This window comes from Oryzias latipes, chromosome 4, assembly GCF_002234675.1.
Source record: "Oryzias latipes chromosome 4, ASM223467v1".
NCBI classification, from domain to species: Eukaryota; Metazoa; Chordata; class Actinopteri; order Beloniformes; family Adrianichthyidae; genus Oryzias; species Oryzias latipes.
Window position 1 is genome coordinate 30,695,533 of NC_019862.2, and position 20,352 is coordinate 30,715,884.

The following is a 20,352-nucleotide window of genomic DNA, read 5'->3' on the forward strand; positions in this document are numbered from 1 at the left end:
AATGTTTTTTTTGTTTTTTTGTTGTTCTTTTTTTTGCCTTTATGTTCCCCTGGCCTATTTTGTTTTTGTTACTTATTTTTCTATCGGTGTATTTTAAAGTTGACTCATTTGTGTTATGATCCTGTATATTTTCAATAAAGTTTATTGAAAAAATAAATAAATAAAAATAAACACAATAGAAAAGAATGGACAGACTAATAAATAAATAAATAAAAATTGGAAATTCAAAAGCGCGACGGTCAGCCCATCAAACCCCGCCCGTCTTGGCAGCCCCAAGTAAAAGAAACGAACAACCCCGGCAGCTCGTGGTGGGAGTGACCTCATCACGGAGGCCGTTAGTTTTCGTGTCGAGGCCTGCGAGAAACTCACGCAGGGAGCTTTCAAGAAAAGTTGTCCCGCGGAGGAAAACCGGCTTTTTTTTTTGATTCTTCGTCCGCATTTGCTGCTTCATCCTTTGCTTTTGGTGAACAACAGACTGACGATGTCGTTCGTCCCGGGACAACCTGTGACCGCTGTTGTGGTGAGAAGACGGACTGATTCATTGAACGCCTCTCTATTGTTTGGGACTTTCGCTAAAGTGGATACCGATGCGTACATTAAGCTAATGTCATGTCACGTAGAACCGTTTTAGTCATCTAAATATGACCTTCTAGTAGAATTGGACCAAGAAATCTGGTGTTTATGTTTCAATAATTAGTCACTTTTAAATTACGTGGCGCACAGTAAAACTAATATTTAATGGATTCTTATTTTATATATAAAAAGTAAGTTACCAAAGTAACTAAATAAGTTTAAATATGAAGTCGGATTGATTTTCTTTAGAAAGGGCGTTAACCTGGACGGAATGTGAATCAGTGTTCCCGGTCCGCAAATGCCTCATGGGGGATTCTAAAAGTTTGTTTTGTTTGTTTTGTGAAAAATACATTTTCCCAAAACGCATCAAAAACAGGAAAATTCGCGGAAGCGGGAACTGAGCCGAAGTTTCATCTGTGCGTAGGATTTATTTTTATTTTTATTTATTGTAAATCACGTCCCAGCTGTCATGAAGGGGTGGAGAGGCGAATGTCCTGGATGTACGTGAACGTTTCACGACACGGTGGATTTTACGGGGACAGATTTCAAAATATGGAAAACTTTATTGTCCACTTAGTTTGTAAAATAAGACGACCTTTTAGTCTAAGTATCAAATTCAGAGTTTACAATCTTGTGAAGAAACAAAAGTAATAATAAAGAACAAAGAAAAACGTTTTATCAAGGATTTAAAAATATAAATTCACCACTGGGTAAAATGACATCATCAGGGCCGTGATGAAGATTTTACTAGAAAAGAGCAGCAAAAAAACCCTTTTTTTCTTTTCTTTTATCTTTAGCAGAAATCTATTAATTCTAATACGAAAAAAAACAGGGCAGATTTTATTACAATGCAAAAAGGGCGAGTGTCTGTTCATCATCATCTTCAGTCTGTTTCTGACCAAATATGGAATATTATTTAATAAAATAAAATAAAAATCTATTTATTGTTTTACTAGACGGACAAAAAGTTTCAGGTATTCAGATGAAAAATGGTGGAAGATCCTTGAAACTCAGTGGATTTTATTGAAAAATATAATCACAATTTTAATTAAAAACCAAAACGAAGTTTTAATCAAGGATTCATATATTTCTGATTTTGAAAGTGTGTTGAAGAAAAATAAAATAAAGTTTCTTGAATTCTAATTTTGTTGAATACTCAGTTTAGAATATTTTTTAACCTTTATTTGTTTCATTAATATTTTTAAAGATAGAGGCTTTTTAGTGACATATGTTGATGTTTTTGTTTTCTGAATCTGGAAACAGATCTTTTTTTTTTTTTTTTCTTTAACTTTTGGCTCTAAATGTCAGTCATTCACCCAAATGGAGATGAATGAGTTTCCAACTATTCCCGGTTTCCTTTAAACAGGAAAGAATCGAGATCCAGAAGTTGTCTCAAGGACCAAACCTGGTTCTTGGCTTCTGCATCGGAGGAGGAATCGACCAGGATCCGGGACAGAACCCGTTTTCTGATGACAAAGCAGATAAAGTAAGAAAAGTGGATCTACAGGAAAAGGGACCTTTTCCGACTTCTGTTGCTGTAGAATGAAAAGAATCCTTGATAGCAGATTCAGGCGTGATGTGAAAAAGTTGATGTAATTCCTGAGGAGTTTCCAGAGGAATGTTTCTGTGGCGAGCCGTCGATGACAGACGGGCCTCGGCTCGTCGCCGCGCTCATGTTGTAACTCAGAGGTGGGCACTGAGGGTCGCATGTTTCCCAACACACCCTGCTCTGGCGTGTTCTGATTGGCTGGACACACCTGAACCAGGTAATCAGCCATGAGTAGAGCAAGACTGTCTGGAAATCATGCAGACACACCGGCCCTCGAGGCCTGGAATTGTTGTAACTGATCAAACTCTCAGGCTGCCTGCACAGGTAATCCCAAATATTTCAACACTCCTTAATTCTAATATAATCCCACTATGACCTCACTGGTTTAAAAAATGTAATGATGTTATCGTCTTACAGGCAAAACTTTAGAAAAAGTACAGTTTAGTCCCTAATGATGGTCTTATTTATGGCAGGTGCTCTTATTTTGGAAGAAAACGTCACTTTAGGTGTTAAAGTAACTTTTGGACAGTTACAAGTTTTTTTTGTTTCTCCAAAAATTTGATCGTCACTTTAGTCCAGTGTTCTCAAACCTTTTTTGAGCCACGGCACACTAACCTTTACAAAAATCTCCTTCTCCGGTGGGGCCCTGCGTTGGGTTCTCCCGGCGCGGCGGGGGGGCTGCTCTCCTGGTTGGGCTGGGGCGGCGCTCTCTTTCCCTCCGTGCCTCCCTGCTCTCTGGCTCTGGGGGCCTTGCGGCGGCCCTGCTGGCCCTGGCCTGGGTGGCGGGCTTGGTCGCCCGGGCGGCGGTTGTTCCCTGCCGGTTCCCGTGTGGCGTTGGGGGGATTCCGGCTGCCGCTGCTGCTGCGGTGGGGGTATTGGGGTGGGGATGGCTGGGCACTCTCCCTCCTTCTTTTCACGTTCCACCATCCATTTTAGAAGAACATAAACACTCACCTGAGCACTGGTGTTAGCTCACCTTTGCACTAACAGTTTGCATGATTGAATGACTGAAATATTTAACACTAGTTGGTTTTAAGGCATAAGTATGCGTGTGTGAACACTATCTGTTTTGTGTACATGTCGACAGGTGGACATTTTTGCAGCTAGCAGGTGTGTTTATAACATTTGAGTGTGTGTGTGGACGGGCCCCGCCCTTTTTTTACTGCATTTGAATCTTACCATAATGATTAACAACCAGTAAACTTGTTGCTTTATGCTGCTTCATGGTCTTACCCCCCTTCCCCTCCTAATATCACCCTCTTACCCACCCCCCTCCCCCCCTCTCTCTAACGTCCCTCTCTCTTCTTCCCCTCTTTCCTTTTCCGTCCGGTCCAACACCAAAGATTTTCAGACATGATTGAAATTAATAAAGTTTGGCCTCAATTACAAAAGATTAAGAAGATTAATAACCCCTCTTGTTAAAGTAAAATATGTCCAACACAAGAGGCCCTCAGCTCTCATCTGTCTGCCCAGCTGTTGGACAGGACAAGTTAAAAAAAAAAAAAAAAAAAACAACTTTTACAAAAATACCGCGGCACACCAGCATCCAGAAATGAACTCATAGTCTGTATTGATCTACAGCTCCTTCACAATCTCACATGCATTTTTGTGATAATTGTGGCAGAAAAAGCTGGAAGTTGCAGCTGTTTTTTCTAAAAGATGTAGTAAAAGTTAAGTTAGAAGATTTAAAAACTGTTTGATGTGTGTTTGTTGTGGTTTCAGGACGTCAAAGGAAGACTCATTGTAGCGCTGAGACGCTGTCACTTTAACCCAATGCATCATGGGAGATGTAGTGCAAACAGCCGCCGAACGCAGACAGACTCTCTTCTCTGAGCTTCATTGTTTTGTTCACTTGTTCCACGGTCTGACACTGGATTCTGTGGAAAGCTACACCGCTAAAGACGAGCTTTAGCTGGTATTTTTGTTGGAACTGAGAGACTTTATGAGCAGAATCAGAACAAGGAAGTGAAGACTTTAACCACTTCTGATTGGTCAGACTGATGACATGTGATTAAGCCTCCAAGAATGATTGGTGGAGACAGTTAAAGGGGCGGGACTTTTCAGAAAACAGAGCTTTAGCTGCAGCTAAATCACGGCACCGTCATTCTTATCAAAATGTCTTTAATAGAATCAAATAAACAGAAAAAGTATTTTATGATCTTTCATATTCCTAACTTCTCAGTGTTTTATCAGGGCCTGTGTGGATGAACACAGAACTGATATCCTGGAGATGGAAATGTTTTTAGATTAGTGAATGAGGGCAATGTCCCACTCACACTAGTGTGCTGCAGCACACAGGTTGAAAACACTGCTATAGTCGACAATCTGCAGCATCACTGCAGGAAATGAAAATAACAGATTTTTTTTTTTAATGATGTTCAGGTCTTAATAAATGCAAATCCATTTTCAATTGAGTTATCTGGTTAAAGGAAAGTTGAAATAAAACTCTGAATATGATTTGGAAGATCATTAAGCGGCACGGCGGCCGCTTCTCTACACTGGTTTCAGGAGCATCTTTTCAAAAATAAAAGCCACAGGAGATGATCTAAACGATGAACACAAACCATGTTGTTGTCCTGAAAACGTCTGTCGTTCAGCTTCAATGATAGAAAATACTAAAAGTGTTTTTCTTTGTGTTGTTCACAGGGCATCTATGTGACCCGGGTCTCACCAGGAGGACCGGCAGATGTGGCGGGCTTAAAGATAGGCGACAAAATCATGCAGGTCTGCAGTTTGTTTCCACAGGATGGCGCTGTGTACCACCGTCCTGCCAAGCAGGCCCCGATGATGATGATGATGATGAAGGGCTGGTTTTGTTTTGGCAGGTGAACGGTTGGGATATGACCGTCGTGACTCATGACCAGGCTCGGAAAAAACTGACCAAGAAGAACGAGCACGTGGTCCGGCTGCTGGTCACCAGGAAGACCCTGGAGGAGGCGGTGAAGCAGTCCATGAGCAGACCCGGACCGAGCCCAGCACCGAGCCCGTTTGGTACGGCAGACACGACTGCGCTGCGGCCGCTTGGTGGTGACGGAGCCAAACCGCAGTCAGATCAGACGCTCTTTCAGTTCTGTTCAACGGGGGAAAAATGGGATGAAAGAAAGATGACCTTCAACTAACAAACTCCAACAAACCTTTTCAGAATAATCTTCTACATCAACCGTTTATGAAACACTAATTTTTGATAAACACTTCAAAGAAAACTTTTCAGGTTCATCAACACTGTAATAATAATAATGTAGTGTTTTATTGCAGAAGCTGGCAATAAAATGCAACGGAGAAGGAATCTGAAACATTTGACCAAAGGCTGAACAACATTTCTGTGTTTTCCTGTTAAACTTTACTTCAAGGCATCAATATTTACTACTTTTTTATGGGTAAAACTACTAAATAATGTTTCTAATTTTGTATCAATCATATTTTTTAGCTTTAAACAAAACTGTTGTTATATTCTGTTTGTTCTGTGAGGTCTCAGGAGTGGCCATTGCTGTTCTACTTTGTTAAAAAAAAAATCCGATTTTTTTTTTTGTTTGAAAACTTCTATAAAATCTGAATGTAAAAAAAGCTTCAAGAAAAACAATCAAATGGTTGATTTGTTTTCTGCAATTCTTGTTCTTCTTTGTCATATGGATTTATTCAAATAAACCGAGCTGAAAATCAAGACTCGTTTCTGGACCTTTTGCTGGGTTCAGAGGTCGTTGGGTTGTGTTCGGGGGCAGCGCGTCGACCTGCGGTGGAGGGGTCGGGTCTCATGTTTGTGCCTCCAGAGAACCGAACTCACCAAAAAGCTGCTCCTTCCCGCAGAAGTGATTCCGTGGAGTCATTTCTGCAGGTTCTCCCTCTCTGCTTCATGCTGGCGGTTATGAAATGATCAGCTGACATTTAAAGGGGAATAATCTATTCCATGACCTTCTGGGATTTGGAAATCCCTTCATCTTCTGAACACGCATCCTCAACGCAAACTCTGAAGAAGCTGTACACCGTATGAAACGCCTGGAAGATCCAATTAATTGATTTCAAATATAATGTTGCAGGTTTGTTTAATTTCGATGAGCTCTGAGAAAAGGCGACGTCCTTTAGAGTCACTTTCTGCCTCCAAACCCGCAGCTCCAAATCCACTTTCGAACATTTAATAATCACATCATGGGAGAGGCTTGACTTAGAGCGACGCTGAGCTAAAATCCCCCCTTTGAGGAATAATTGATGAGTGTGAGTGTGTCTTGGTGTGTGCATGTGTGTGTCTTTGTGTGTGCATGTGTGCGTCTTTGTGTGTGCATGTGTGTGCGTGTGGCACAGGGGAAGCACGCTCCATTCCACTTAACCGCACTCTGTAGTATGATGTTGTTGGACAAAAATGCGGTTGCACAAACAAAACTTGAGTTTGCGTTTAACAATGCCGCATCACCTCCACCATGCAGGTTGCTGGGTGACTAATGGACGGAGATGCGCCGCGTGTGGCCGTTTGGTTAACTTAAAGTTGGTCTCCGAACCCCTAAAGTGCCATGAACATGATGAAAACGGTTTAATAGGTGCTTATTTATGCATACAGTGATACGTTTACGTGGGGTGGGGGCTCACACCAGAACTGTTTGCTGAGAGGAAAAAAAACCCAAACACAATTTCTTCACACGAAAGAGCAACAGAAACGTTCTTTCCTCCCGAGGCGGGTGAATAATTGCACGTTCTGTGTTCTTCATACATGATCCATGCCTCCCACGTTATGGCAGGGTTTCCATGGTGATGCAATCTGTTCCCAGCACTCTGGTCCTACACCAGACTCTGGAACCAAAGGATGGAGCTTTGCCTCACATCCAGTCCATGGTCAACACAAAGAACCTGCTGTGCCCTCTGTGCTGCGTTTAAGTCCCTCCTAATGAAGAGCGTGACAGTCAGGGAGGTCCAACAGGGCTGACATCTAACATAAACAGACACGGAAACGCAAAAGTCCCACTCCCATCACCTTTTGATCTCTTTTCAAGGCCGTTTTTAGCCCAAATCCCCTCAAAAAACGGTTGTTTTCTAGGACATACTCTCTGCAGAGCGGCGGGAGTTCATTAAAAAGTCCACTCTGGGTTGTTGACCATTGGCACAGAGCAATCCAGCCCCCTCTTCCCCTCCCCGTGGCTGAGAGGTCTCTGTTCACAAACTCTCCCGCTAGTTGACAGCCCCTCACACCCCCAACCCAACATCGCTATCAGTGCAACAAAAATGACGATCAATATCAGATCCATCCAGCCGTCCGTGAACAAAGACATTCACGGATCCGCTTGTCTGACGGTGGATGCATCAGAATGGAGCGGAGCAGGGAGAAGGTGGCCCCGCCCAGCGTATTTTTTATGTCACAAATACGATCTTTTACAAACAGCATTTTTTCATCTGCTCCTGATTCAAACCGACTAGAAGAAAGAACTACTCAGAAATGCAGTTTTGAGCTGAATTTAACACAACACGAATCCTGTGTTGAATCTACAGATCCTTTGCTTCATGAAAAAAACAACGAAATAAGAGTTGAGCTTTCCAACTTCCTCAGCAGTTCAGGTCTGAAGCTGGAACAGCAAAGTTTATTGATTCCTGAAAGCAGCGGCAAAACGTAACGGATTTATGGTCGTGGCAATTTCTTTAGTCTGTGTCTTTTTATTGTTATAAAATTAAGGGGGATTTTGTGTCAAGTTTGTAATTAGCTGGACCCAAAAGCAGACAGGGATTCAGTTAGAAGTAGAGCAGTTTATTGAACGTAGAAATGTGGATGGCAGATCCGGTGAAGAGATGGGCAGAAGGTCCAGAGAAGTCCTTTGATGGCGTAGAGGGGAAGAAGCCAGAAGATCTGATGTGACTTGGCTTGATGAGACTAGAGATGGTTTAGCGTAGCCAGAAGTGACTTGGCGTTAAGTGTCTTGATGAGGCTTGGCTTGGCTTGGCTTGGCTTGGCTTGGCTTGGCTTGGCTTCAGCAGCGATCGGTGAATTCCTCCAAAGAGAAGCAGACAAAGGCAGGAGGGCGTGATGGACTAACGAAGGCTGTCTGCTTGGATGCAGAACAGGTACGTGAGACCCGATCCTCAGGCAGGTGGGCGACCCCGACACCTGACAGATTGTCTTGAAAGCAACCACACACAAAAAAATGACACAATAATTCAATCTTCAGAGAACAGAGACTGCCATTCAGGTTTATTGTCATAAAAACATCACCAAATTTCCAACATAACTTCAATAAATCTGTTTGATCCTTTCTGGGTTGATGTGAGAAACCTGGAATTTGCTTTGTTTGGCAGAAGTTTCTTTTCTTTTTTTTTACTGAGGATCTGCTGGCTCGTAAGCTCGTGGTCTGTTGGACCTTCACTCATGCGCGTGTTCGTGCACGTTAACGTCACGTTTGTGGGCGTCGGAGTGGAAGCTGGGCAGCTGGATGCCAGCGGGGTCACAGATTTACCAGCTTCCCACCGCTCCACAACAAGCAGAAGCACGTTGTCATAGCAATCAGTGCTCTGGGTTTGTATCACAGCTTTCATCTAAGCCGAATCACATCAGTCTTTACCGTGTTCAGTCAAATTGAGTTTTTTTAAAAAAATAATATAGATGTCATTCAATAGTTTACCTGGTTATTAAATCCTGTCATCCGTGTTTTTCTACTCCAGTTTTCCTGCAGACGGGCAGCAGGTGGGCTGTCTTGATAATCATTCTCTCTCCCCAAGCATCCTTAACCTCTCCTCCTCCCACGCTCAGCTCCCAGGAGCTCCTCCTCACAGGAAGCGAAGCTCATCGCGCCTCGTAAAGCGGGATGAGGATGATCGGAGATCCTGAAGGACAGTGGTGAAGAAAGAATGGACAGAGCGTAAGGCGGAGAGCGTTGTCCTTCTGTGTCTGAACTCAGGGTTTTCCTCAGGTGTGATGGATGAGGAAGTTGTGGAGATGTGTTGGTGACGTGTCCTTCTGTGTTTTGCAGCTGATTCCAGAAGAACAACAGGTTGGAACAGAAGAATCCTCTGTGGAGACCAAACCAGGGTAACTGATTCCTTCACCCTCCTTCCTTCAAACCGGTTTATGACACTTTTGTGTACTTTTTCTTTGTGTCTGTTCAAGAACTGTAGCTGCTCTTTTGGTCGCCTGTGTCAGTTCAGGATGTTTCTTCCATCAATTATTTCACAGTTGGCAGCAAAATGCAGGATAAAGGTATTTTTTTTGTTGAGCAGAGAAGAAAATCTGCCCCAGAATCCAGCTAGAAGTGGATGAAACAGGATTGGTTGTTATTAGTGTGCTGAAAGTCATCAGTTGTAATAAAAACAGAAAGTCTTCATTGCTCAACGTTCTCCTGTCACTTTATTCTGTTGTTGAGGTCGTCTCTCACAGCCACTACGTACATTTTGCGCTTATTGCACGGATGAAAATTGGTCATTTGTGAATTTACGTGGAAAAAGGGAGAAAAGTTGTGGCCTTTTACGTGAAATGTTCACAGATGTATCACGAATGAACCACGTTAAAACCACGGAAGAAGTATGAATAAACACCCACAGAACGCATAAATCAACGCAAAAGCCACACAACATGCCAATCATGCATGAATCGTGCGTGATTATTGTGCTGTTTATATGCAATTTATCAGTGATTCGTACGTCAATTACGTACTTTTAACGTGACATGTGCGCCGAATACGCCACACAAAAGTTATACATCGGTGGTTCATGCGTGAAAAATCTGTTAGACAAACGTGGAACGGTCGTGGAAAGACACAAATTTGTGTATCCATTTGCAAAAATCAACCACAACTGCGTATGGTTAAGTAACAATTGCGTATAAACGACGTAAAATACAAACAAAATGGCGTAATTCTCAACCGACCAAAAGTTTTTATTGAACTTTATTCGAATTCATGTAAAACCCCCGTCAGCCGAAACGCTGGACGGACATCTGCGCACATCGACGAATGATGAATGCAAGATAAATGTATTAATCATGTATATCACGCATGTATCACGAAAGACCGACATTTCATGCGTGGAAAATGCACAAAATGTACATAATTGAATTAGCATAATTGCAACCAAAAGTTAATAATTGCTGCAACTTGAATAACGGATGTAAAGACGATGCTGAACGACATTTTGCTTCTATTCAGTTTTAATAAATATTGATTTGTTGTTTTTTTCTTGAGTGGTTTGCCAAGAATAAAGCTAAATTAGATTTGGAGGATTTCATTTGCTTTGATGACACCAAAGATTTTCAGTTTTGAAAAAAATAAACACTTTTGGATGAATTAAAGTATTAAAGGAACAATTATTTTCTTCCTTTAGAATTATTCCTAAAAATGTTCAGAATTTTTGTAAAACAAAAACTTGCACCAAAAATTTTGTTTATACAATCTGAAGTATCCAACGTCTTTCCTGCATCACTCAGCACTGTAACGATCTGTCCTGGAGAAAAAATAAACTGCATCCACTGCTTTCTGCTGTTATTACTATTTGAAAACAACTTTGCAGTCTTTTACAGCAAAATGGAAACCTTTTGAGCTTAAAAGCCATTGTGCTGCTCTTTCAAAGCGGCACAGCAGGCACACTTAGAGATTTCACCGAGTGACTGTTGAGACAGTAAACTGAAATCTGATGATGGATCCTTGTGTTAAATCAATGTAAATGTTTGGTGCAAAGTCCGTTAAAGCTTTGAACTAGTACAGGTTTTGGAGCCCAAACATTCTGCGAGCCTTTTTTTTTGTTTTTTAACCACCAAACTGTGACTGTGGAGCAAAAGCTGCTGCATGTTGTGGAGCGAGGGCGAGTCGATGAGTGTGTTTGTGGTGTGAGAAGGTCAGACCCCAGGAGAGACCTTTTCATGTCACTCAGCTCAGAGGGCTCATGCACACAGCGTCCCAAAGCTCCAGAGTGCACAGGTGGTGTTACCTGAGCTGTTTGACACAGACTGACCAACATGAGTGGTGAGTAAGAAACACAACTGTTCTGGGTTTTGTGTAGCAGTTCTTATAAATCTATGGGGACTGGAATGCGTGCATCAGAGCTAATGATGTGTGTGATTTGTTTGATATGAAGCAACACAGAAGTAATGAAGCCTTTCTGGATGTCTGAGGTGTCATTATAACAGACAGAAACTCTGCTTTCCTCCTACTGTTTTGTTTCTGACTTTGTGCTTTAATTGGTTGAAGCCTTTAACCCATTGTTTTCCTGTTTCTCTTTCTTTATTATTGTATCTTCATCCACTTTTTGCACTTAACTCCTTCTACAATGTTTCATCTATTTTAACCGTTCAACTATTCAAATGTTCAGCTCTTTCAGCTTTTTCCAGCTATGACTTTTAGTCCTTTAAATCCTGGAACTTTTCAAGATATTCCAGGATGTTTGCCTCCATTGAAATACATCTGAATCCTTGGTGCAGAAGCTTGCTGGCTCTGGCATTTTTCAGAAACATATTTTTTTGTTATTGTGCTGTTTTCCTTTTTTTTACTGTCAAATTTGATCATTTCTTTCTTTATTTATTTTTTTGTGCCAATTCTTACCCTTTAAGTTACTTTTTCATAACGCAATGTAGCATTGAACCCTGCATTTTCTTCTGGAAATGCAGCTTCTCCTAGTTTTTCCGCGTTTTGTTAAATTCTGTTGACATGTTTGCGATCATCGAAGTATTTTATTCCCAGCAATGATCATATGGAATTAAGTAATAACAGGTGAAACCCATACAGATGGTGGGCACGCCTGATCGGAGAAGGGATTTTTCAGAAATGTCATTATGTGATGAATATATTTAAACTATAAATGTATTTACAATTTAGAGTAAAAATGACTGATGGAGCTGCCATCTGAATTACAGCATTGTGGAGAATCCCGCTAAACAAATAGGAACTTGAAAACACAAACTTGATCCAATTTATAGTGATTTTTATCAACATACAGCTAAGTCATTAAAAACAAAAAACCTCTTTGTTAAGGTTAGGTAAATAGAGTCAAACCCAGATGCAGGAAATAGGGAATAGTTCCCAAACGCTGAATGTTCACAGCAGAACGACACAGACACCCTCATCAGTGATTACAGGCAGCTGTGACCGACCCAGGAAGAAGTCACAGCTAATCTGCAAGAACAAAGTACAAGAAAAGCAGAACAAAACAAAACCAAGGCGCGATTCATGACAATTTGACAGTATTTAGGCAAATTTACTCCCAGAAGCTTCACTTTATTTCTGTTTTTTGATGGAGCCTGAACACAGATTGACTCTTACTCTTTCAGATGAAACGTGACACAGACATGCGTGTTTTTGATCATTGCTGATTGGATCGCATATTTGTGCATTCCAACGTGCTCCCATACATGCGGTAAGAGGAGAAAAGCTCTGGAGTTTAGCTTCTATTGAAACTTAGAAAAACTGTTTGCTGCTGTGCTTCAGAAATGCAGCGTCTTGTTGCTTTAATACACTATAGGATCTTTTTTCAGCCATCTTGGAAAGCTGGATGAAGGACACTTTCAGTTTAACATGAAGGTGCATGTGACTAACGCATCTGATTGGCCCTCAGTTCTGTCGCTCAGCCTGTTGTTAGATAATTTGGACCAATGGTGTTCAGCCATGGGCCAAATAAGGGAAATGGGAGGGCTGCAGCGGGAGCAGGGGAATATAAAGTTGGGAGAAGCGCTCTTGTCTCAGCGGGAGAGATTAAGGAGTTGCTGAATTAATTGAACGGCGTTTGTTGCGGTCTGCAGTAACCAGAATTAAGAACCTTAAAAGAGGTTAAGTCTCCGTGCCTCAGTGTGGGAAAGAGACACTACATTATTGTATGGCTCTTTCGAAATTGCATTTCAAAATATGTGACGTTTATGGCTCTCTTGGCCAAAAAGGTTCCCGACCCCTGGTCTAGACACTGGATGGTCACATGACTTTATTCAAAGTCTGTCCACACATTGGACTGGAATGATGGACTGATCTGTTTTGATGACATCACATGTGTGCTTTCCACTGAAGCACTTGGTCGTCTCTACGTTAAGATACCTACCGTGTATCATTCCACATGGTATTTTCCAACATAACTATCATTTTGTCATCAGACAGCTTGATCTGGTTGGATTGTTGAAATAAAAATCATTTAATCAATTAAGTAGATTAATCGTTGTACCCCTAATTTATGCTTTAAAGACCATAAAGAAAACCATGAAAGCAATGATCAGTGTCAAAGTGAGCTTGACTTTTAAATCTTTTGCTTTTACTTTTACTTGAGTTCACAACTTTCTGAGCTAAAATAAACAAATCCAAAGGCCCAATTCTGTATTTTCTCTGTAGTTTCCCATGAGACCTGCCTTCTCGACCAGGCTCTGGAGCTTATTATAAGCGAGAAGCCTCCCAACAGTGCAAGTCTCATCCTGAACGAGGATGCAGAGAAGCTTCCACTGCCCAACAGAGGAGATCTGAGGAGGTGTCTACGCAGGGTCATGGAGAAGAGAGCCAGCAGCGTGAGGGACCGGGTCACCTCCTTCAGCAGGAGCAGCCTGAGAGGCTTCTTCCAGAGGAACCTGTTTGTTCTGTTCACTGTTGCTGCCGTCGCTTTAGGTGAGTGTGACAGGAAGTGTGATGGTTTTCTCTCGTGTCTCTTCTTTGATTTTTGTGTGTTTGTCTCCGTTTGCAGGTGCGATCCTTGGTTTTTCTCTTCGTCCTCACGATCTTTCCCTGAAGGAGATCAAATACTTTGCTTTTCCTGGAGAGCTCCTGATGAGAATGCTGCAGATGCTCGTCCTCCCTCTCATCGTCTCAAGTTTGGTTACAGGTTTGCTCCTCACCAGCACGGATAGAAAAGTGTGATCAAACAAACAACAGACTTGATGCCAACACTAAGACATGGCTCTCTGGCTCAGGTATCTCCTCTTTGGACAGCAAGGCGTCGGGTAAGATGGGCGCGCGAGCCGTGGCCTACTACATGGTCACCACGCTGGTTGCCGTGTTCATTGGGATCGTGATCGTTGTGATCATTCGGCCTGGGAAAGGCAGCAGGGACAGTCCCGTGACTAAAAGCGGACACATTGAACCAGTTCAGGCTGCTGATGCTTTTCTGGATCTCATTAGGTAAAAACCCAATAACTTTCATCAAACAAACACCTCAGTAACAACTGCCCAAAAGGGTGGATACGCGCTGTCTACGGGTGAAAAATGGGGACGGGTGTGCAGGGCATGCAAGTGGCTCGTACAAGATATCGAGGTTATAGACCACTCTGTAAGCCTGTGAAAAGAAAATGTTCTTAAACGTTTTCTGCGGGCGACATGTCCAAATGAACACTTTCACAACACTCAAGGGGAATTATCCTGCGGACTGTGCAAAGAACCTGTTACCACTGTTGACGTGATAAATGCGCACAGCCTGACTGTTAGAAATGAGGAAATCAGCCAGAGTGTATTTTATGTTGCCATCCAACGTACCGTGCGCGGTACTCGCACCTCACCAACAACCAGAGTACGGCGTGAGGACACATCACCCGCATGCATGCAACTTCCATTATTGCTACAAATACTTCACGATACACTTACAACATTTACCACAATGGTACGTTCAATTTTCATGACCTCCCTTGAGATGGCTGTACGAGTCTCAAGCCACACCTGCCCTCCCCTTAAGATGCAGCCGCTCTTCTCTACAACCCTCAGTGGACCTGCACAACCCAAAAACCTGCATCACCTGTATGGGTCGCCCCCCCCCATACAGGTGCATGTGACTAAGGCTTTAGTAACATTTGCAAATTGAATTATTGATCTGTTTTAGAAAGACTGGTAACTTTTAAAAGATAAAATTGTTATCATACGTGTTGGAAAATTCCTAACCTGCCGTGGTTCGTCATTTAATTGTTTTTTTCACATCCAGGAACATGTTTCCTCCCAATCTGGTAGAAGCTTGCTTTAAGCAGGTAAAAGTTTGATTAATTTTTTGATTGAAACAGATTCAGTTTTCCCCTCGTTTTTCTTTACTCCAAACCTGAATCATGTGTTGATTTAACTGTGTTTTTTGTAGTATAAAACTGTGTATAAGAAGACTGTCTACACCAGAAACGTGACAGTGACTCTGAATTTCACCGACTCTCTCAATGTGACGGAGTATGACCTGCGGGCGAACTTCAGCAGGGTGTTGCACACCATGCAGGTAAACTGATGGCTTGTTTGGCTGATTGCTCAGCTCTGAGCTCAACACTTAAACTCATGGGTACTTGTGTACTGCTTTGATTTTCTGCAAAGGAGACGGTGGAGGAGACCGTTCCTGTGGCTGGCTCCTCAGGTGGAGTGAACGCTCTGGGTCTGGTAGTCTTCTCCATGTGCTTCGGTCTGGTCATTGGTAACATGAAACAGCAGGGCCAGGCTCTGAGGAACTTCTTTGACTGCTTGAATGAAGCCATCATGAGGTTGGTGGCCATCATCATATGGTAAGAAAAACACCCTAACATGTTTTCCTCAAACAAAGATAAATTAAAAAAGAAGTTAAGTGCTTGTCTTGTGGCGCGGTCATATTTTTCATGAATCACCTTACTTGACAGGTACGCTCCAGTGGGTATAATGTTCCTGATTGCAGGGAAGATAGTAGAGATGAAGGATCTGGCAGAAGTGGGTGGCCAGTTGGGAATGTACACGGTTTCGGTCATTGTGGGTCTGTTCATCCACGGTCTCTTTGTCCTGCCTCTACTCTTCTTCCTGGTGACCCGGAAGAACCCCTACAGCTTCATTGGGGGGTTGCTGCAAGCTCTCATCACTGCTCTGGGGACTTCTTCTAGGTCAGTAATATCTTTTTATTCCCTTTTAACAACTGTACAGATGTACGGTTAATTTCACAGTTTCACGACGGCCAATTTAGCTTCACCTGTTCTTGTTCATGGACTGGGTCGTGCCTGAACAAGTAACTCTTTGAGCCCTTTCTATAAGGCGTCCTCCAGGGACCAGTGGCACAACAGAACAAACACCCAGTATACCAAGCTAAAATAAGCAAATGAAGCTTGTTTCCACTCCAACGAAACGCATTTCTACCACCGAAGGGTCAAAGTTACAGAATGGAAATACCTAACAGGGACGGCAGCTGTAATGCTCGTGCAAGCTGGATGGTTGATGACGCTGGCTTGAAGTTGAGTCATAGCATCTTGACTTCTGGTCTTTCTTGAAACACATTTGCCACTCACCCATTGGCCTCTCTGAAGAGTGGCTGGATAAGAATTAGCAACTTAGAGGTCGATTCCAATCCTTCCATCATTGTATTGTGTGGTGTTTACTGGTGCCTTGGGGCCAGAAAATGGGGAGAGATATATGTTCAGTTTGTGTTTGACAGTGCAGGGCTCTATTGGGGTCTATAGACTGTAACATCTTCCCAAAACATTGGTGTCGAGACACAGAACTGCTCAGGATGATCCCTCAGGGGTGACCTAATTCTATGTCATGGGCCTTAATTTAATTCCAATGCAATTTCACACCCAAACATCAGTTTTTCCTCACAGATTTATTCTTCTGTTTTTCCATGAAACAAAACTTTGCTTGAAGGCGTGCTTGTTTGTCCCATTGTCGTCTAGTTCTGCTACCCTGCCAATCACTTTCCGCTGTCTTGAGGAGAACAACCATGTGGACAAACGAGTGACACGTTTTGTCCTTCCTGTGGGCGCCACCATCAACATGGATGGCACCGCCCTCTACGAGGCTGTGGCGGCCATTTTTATTGCTCAAGTCAATGACATGGATCTTAACTTTGGGCAGATTCTCACTATCAGGTAATCCAAAACTTCATTTTTGAGCATTGGAAATCATAATTCAGTAACTTTGTATTTTAAAATAAAATTATTGTATGTCTCTGATTTGTGAAACAGCAACAGTAGGCTTTCTGCACTGAAGTAAAAGTGATGGTTTCTTGCATAGTTTCATTACTCCACTATTCCCACTATGAGGCCCATATGCTGTTTGTTTGTTTCCTTTTATTAAATGTCTTCATATTCCTCTCCATCCTTTTCACCGCCTACTCAGTATCACAGCAACTGCTGCCAGCATCGGAGCAGCAGGCATCCCTCAGGCTGGCCTGGTTACCATGGTGATCGTGTTGACATCAGTAGGACTGCCCACCGAGGACATAACGCTGATAATCGCTGTGGATTGGTTCCTGTGAGTTAAATGTCATCTTGATGGGGATTGGTTTGGGATGGAGCTGGTTTACATGTCTTCAGTCAGGTCAGAGGTCGGACAGCAACACAGGTTGATGGTGTAACTAAGACAGGAAGTCTCTCAAAAAAAGGTGTATTTTCTCTCTCTAAGTCTTTCTTTATCTTATTTTTCCCCTCATGGCTTCAGAGATCGTTTGCGCACAACCACCAACGTGCTGGGCGACTCGCTGGGGGCTGGCATCGTGGAGCACCTGTCTCGTGAAGAGCTGCAAAATCAAGATGCTGAAATGCACGACTCAGTACTTGAGGCGAGCGAGAAGCCCTACCAGCTGATATGCCAGGAAAACGACACGATCAACCACATCAACAGTGAAACCACTATGTAAACCTAAAGACCATGTGTTGGAAAATCCTCGCAAAAACATCAGGGTCTTAGAGGAAAACTCATGGGCATCTTATTTTATGTTGTCTTTTTTTATTTTATTTAAAGACATACCAGACACAGATGTGATGGAGAGTGTGGCTCAAATATCTGTAAATAGGGCTCTAGCACAGCAGAATCACGTGTATAAATATGAACAAACAGAAGGGAAATCTTTAAGTTGAGGGCAGAGATCGCAATAGAATCCACAAGATTTTCAAAATAAAATGCAGCATGTGGGCTGCATGATCGCAATCTCACCCAAAAGGCTTGTGAATGGCGGTGTGAGAATCTCTAAATCTCCAATGGGATTTCATACAACCAACCAACGCACCCTACTTAAGGCTAATGTACACCGGGCTCGGAAATGCGCATTCAAGTGACCACTTCCTGTGAAAAGTCTATGTAAATGCCTGTTTTCAGATAGGTACATAAAAAAAACGCTTCAAAAGTTAAACCAGTTGAACTTTGATCACTCAGGGACCTGGATTTGGTAGTGACATTTTAATTCACGGACGTGATCATGGAGGAGAAATTAATAATTGTAGTTTGTGCCCGGCCAGAATTCTATGACACCAAGTCTTTCATATATATCAAAATAAATCGGTGAAAGACAAAACCTGGAGCAAAATTTTTGAGATTTGCACCGCTTTGACATTTCACACCACGCCTCTTTCAACTGTAGGTGGTGGACATGCACTAGTATTGGATAACAGGAGTCTAGTGTAAACACCATTGGCTAAAAATACACACAAGAACGCGAAGAACACGTGCCTGGTGTGTACGTATCGTTAGGCATAGCTGCGTTTATGGGTGACGCCCTGTACAATCCTGTTCAGGGGACGTACAATTTGAAAACCGCTTGCTGAGACAGAGGAGTGAACACTTATTCAAGACATAAAGGTGAACTAGGTAAGATGCAGGCATGTCGTATGGATTTTTCATTTTTGAAACCCCTCCCAAATCCAGCACACTGTGCAAGAAAGCCCGTTAGTGCTGTTAACATGATGAGTTCACGGTTCTCACATGCACATACAAATACATCATGAGACAATGATACACTTACCACACGCTCAACAATGGTACGTTCCATTTTCATGACGTCCCTTGAGGTGGCACACCTGCGCTCCGTTAACGATGCAGTCGCACCTGTCTACGACTGTCTACGGGCCTAGACAACCCAAAAACCTGCAACATTCATTGGGGTTAACCCCCCCATACAGGTGAATGTGACTAAGGCTTTATCCCAAGTACTGTGTCTGATCTGGCTGGCTGACAACATTTTAAAACGTGACCTGAGACACGAAAATAGCAAGAAATGAAGAGCTTATCATCTATTTTCTGAGTCACGCGGGTTTGTCTTATGGGACACAGGTTTACAGAAAAGTTGTGGTTTGTGGTTGTCAGGTGGAATTTCTCTTCTTTAAGGCGCAAAACATCGTTTATAAAAGATAAACTTAATCAGTCAACTTTACAGAATCATTTTTACAACATTTTCTTATTAGCAACAGAGAAACATTATTTCAAAATAAGATACCAATCCAAGTCATCAGTATCTGGTGACTCTTCAAATCAATTTTTTGCATTTCATATTTACCTTACAAACCACTATTTCTATTCTCTTCTGGGTTTTTGAGTTTCCATAGTAACAAATAAATCAGAATGTAAATAAATAATGTTTTGTTTTTTGCTATGTGCTGGTCAGGTTTTCTTACTGAATGTATCGTTTAACATTGAATGTACTTGAGTGTTAAATGCAGGAAATCTTAAAAAAAAAGACAACTTAATTTTACATTGTGCTTTCTACATTGTTGTGATTTAATATACATTTGATGGTGTTGTGTTTAAACAGTATGTTAATTAACAGGCAAGTTTCCAAAATCTCAAACAAGTTAAATTTATATATTTTACTTGTTTGATTCAACTTTTTTGCCACAGTTATATTCCATATTCCTAATATTATTCAGCAGATTACTTTGTAATTTTCCAATTCTAAATATTTATCGTGAGGCATAAAGTTTTTATGGTTGTGTTTAAGAAGTGCATTGAAGGTCAGAAAATGTTTTGAGAAATGTGATGTAATGATGTTTTATTTAGTAGCTTACTTGAAGATTTGGAAGTATGTGACATTTTATCTGATTGAATCCTGTTGTCAGGGCTTTTCAGCTTTTTTATCTTGACAGAGCAGCTAAAACTTTGCATTTAATCTGCAAAAAATACATGTTTTATGAACTTTTTGTTTTAATTCTGTGAATGTGCGTTTTAAACACACAAGGAGCACCGACTCTTATTTTGACAATTCTTAATGATTTTAAAATAATGTTTACCTGCATTTCCTGCATTTTGTAATAAAACAACACAAACTTAGGTTTCTGTTTTTTTCTGTTAGTTACTCTTTCATGAACTTATTAAAATGGTAATTGTCCTGCATAAAGAAATGCAAACATGTTAGCTTCTACATTTTTTGTTTAGATTGTGCTGTGCTATCTTTTAAGGCAGTGTCATACAGTCACCACATATATTTTGCGTATAGTCTACATATGAAATTTAGTTATTTCGTAATACAGGCGTGATATAAGTACCGGCAATTAACAAGTCCTTCTTTGCGGTTGTGTAGAAGTCAGTTGAGGGTTTCGGCCGACGGGTCTTCACATAAACTTGGCTTTGAGCTGTTCACATTTTTTTGTCGGTTGAGAATTATGCAGTTAATGCGTA

The 20,352-nt window shown here is 41.8% G+C and overlaps 2 protein-coding genes across 5 annotated transcripts; both read left to right on the forward strand.

Annotated features, from left to right (window-relative positions):
* The first annotated feature begins 319 nt into the window (after positions 1-319).
* tax1bp3 (Tax1 binding protein 3) lies at positions 320-5,783 on the forward strand. The gene is made up of 4 exons (XM_004068361.3): positions 320-520; positions 1,940-2,059; positions 4,769-4,846; positions 4,948-5,783. The coding sequence occupies exons 1-4, from the start codon at positions 482-484 to the stop codon at positions 5,239-5,241; spliced, it is 531 nt and encodes a 176-aa protein (XP_004068409.1). The 5' UTR covers positions 320-481; the 3' UTR covers positions 5,242-5,783.
* Positions 5,784-8,409: 2,626 nt separating this feature from the next.
* Positions 8,410-20,004, forward strand: LOC101159662 (excitatory amino acid transporter 1). 4 transcript variants are annotated; one of them, XM_020702738.2, is made up of 13 exons: positions 8,410-8,952; positions 9,064-9,122; positions 13,390-13,656; positions 13,733-13,870; positions 13,959-14,166; positions 14,957-14,999; positions 15,104-15,232; positions 15,325-15,509; positions 15,621-15,687; positions 15,790-15,854; positions 16,638-16,832; positions 17,083-17,217; positions 17,404-20,004. In XM_020702738.2, exons 3-13 carry the CDS (start codon positions 13,539-13,541, stop codon positions 17,600-17,602), a joined length of 1,482 nt encoding a protein of 493 aa, XP_020558397.1. In that variant the 5' UTR covers positions 8,410-8,952; positions 9,064-9,122; positions 13,390-13,538; the 3' UTR covers positions 17,603-20,004. The 4 variants fall into 4 exon arrangements, with proteins under 4 accessions (XP_020558397.1, XP_020558396.1, XP_011472837.1 ...); XM_020702737.2 differs by having other exon boundaries at positions 8,411-8,952; positions 15,328-15,509; positions 15,621-15,854; XM_011474535.3 differs by having other exon boundaries at positions 8,413-8,952; positions 15,621-15,854.
* The last annotated feature ends 348 nt before the right edge of the window (positions 20,005-20,352 follow it).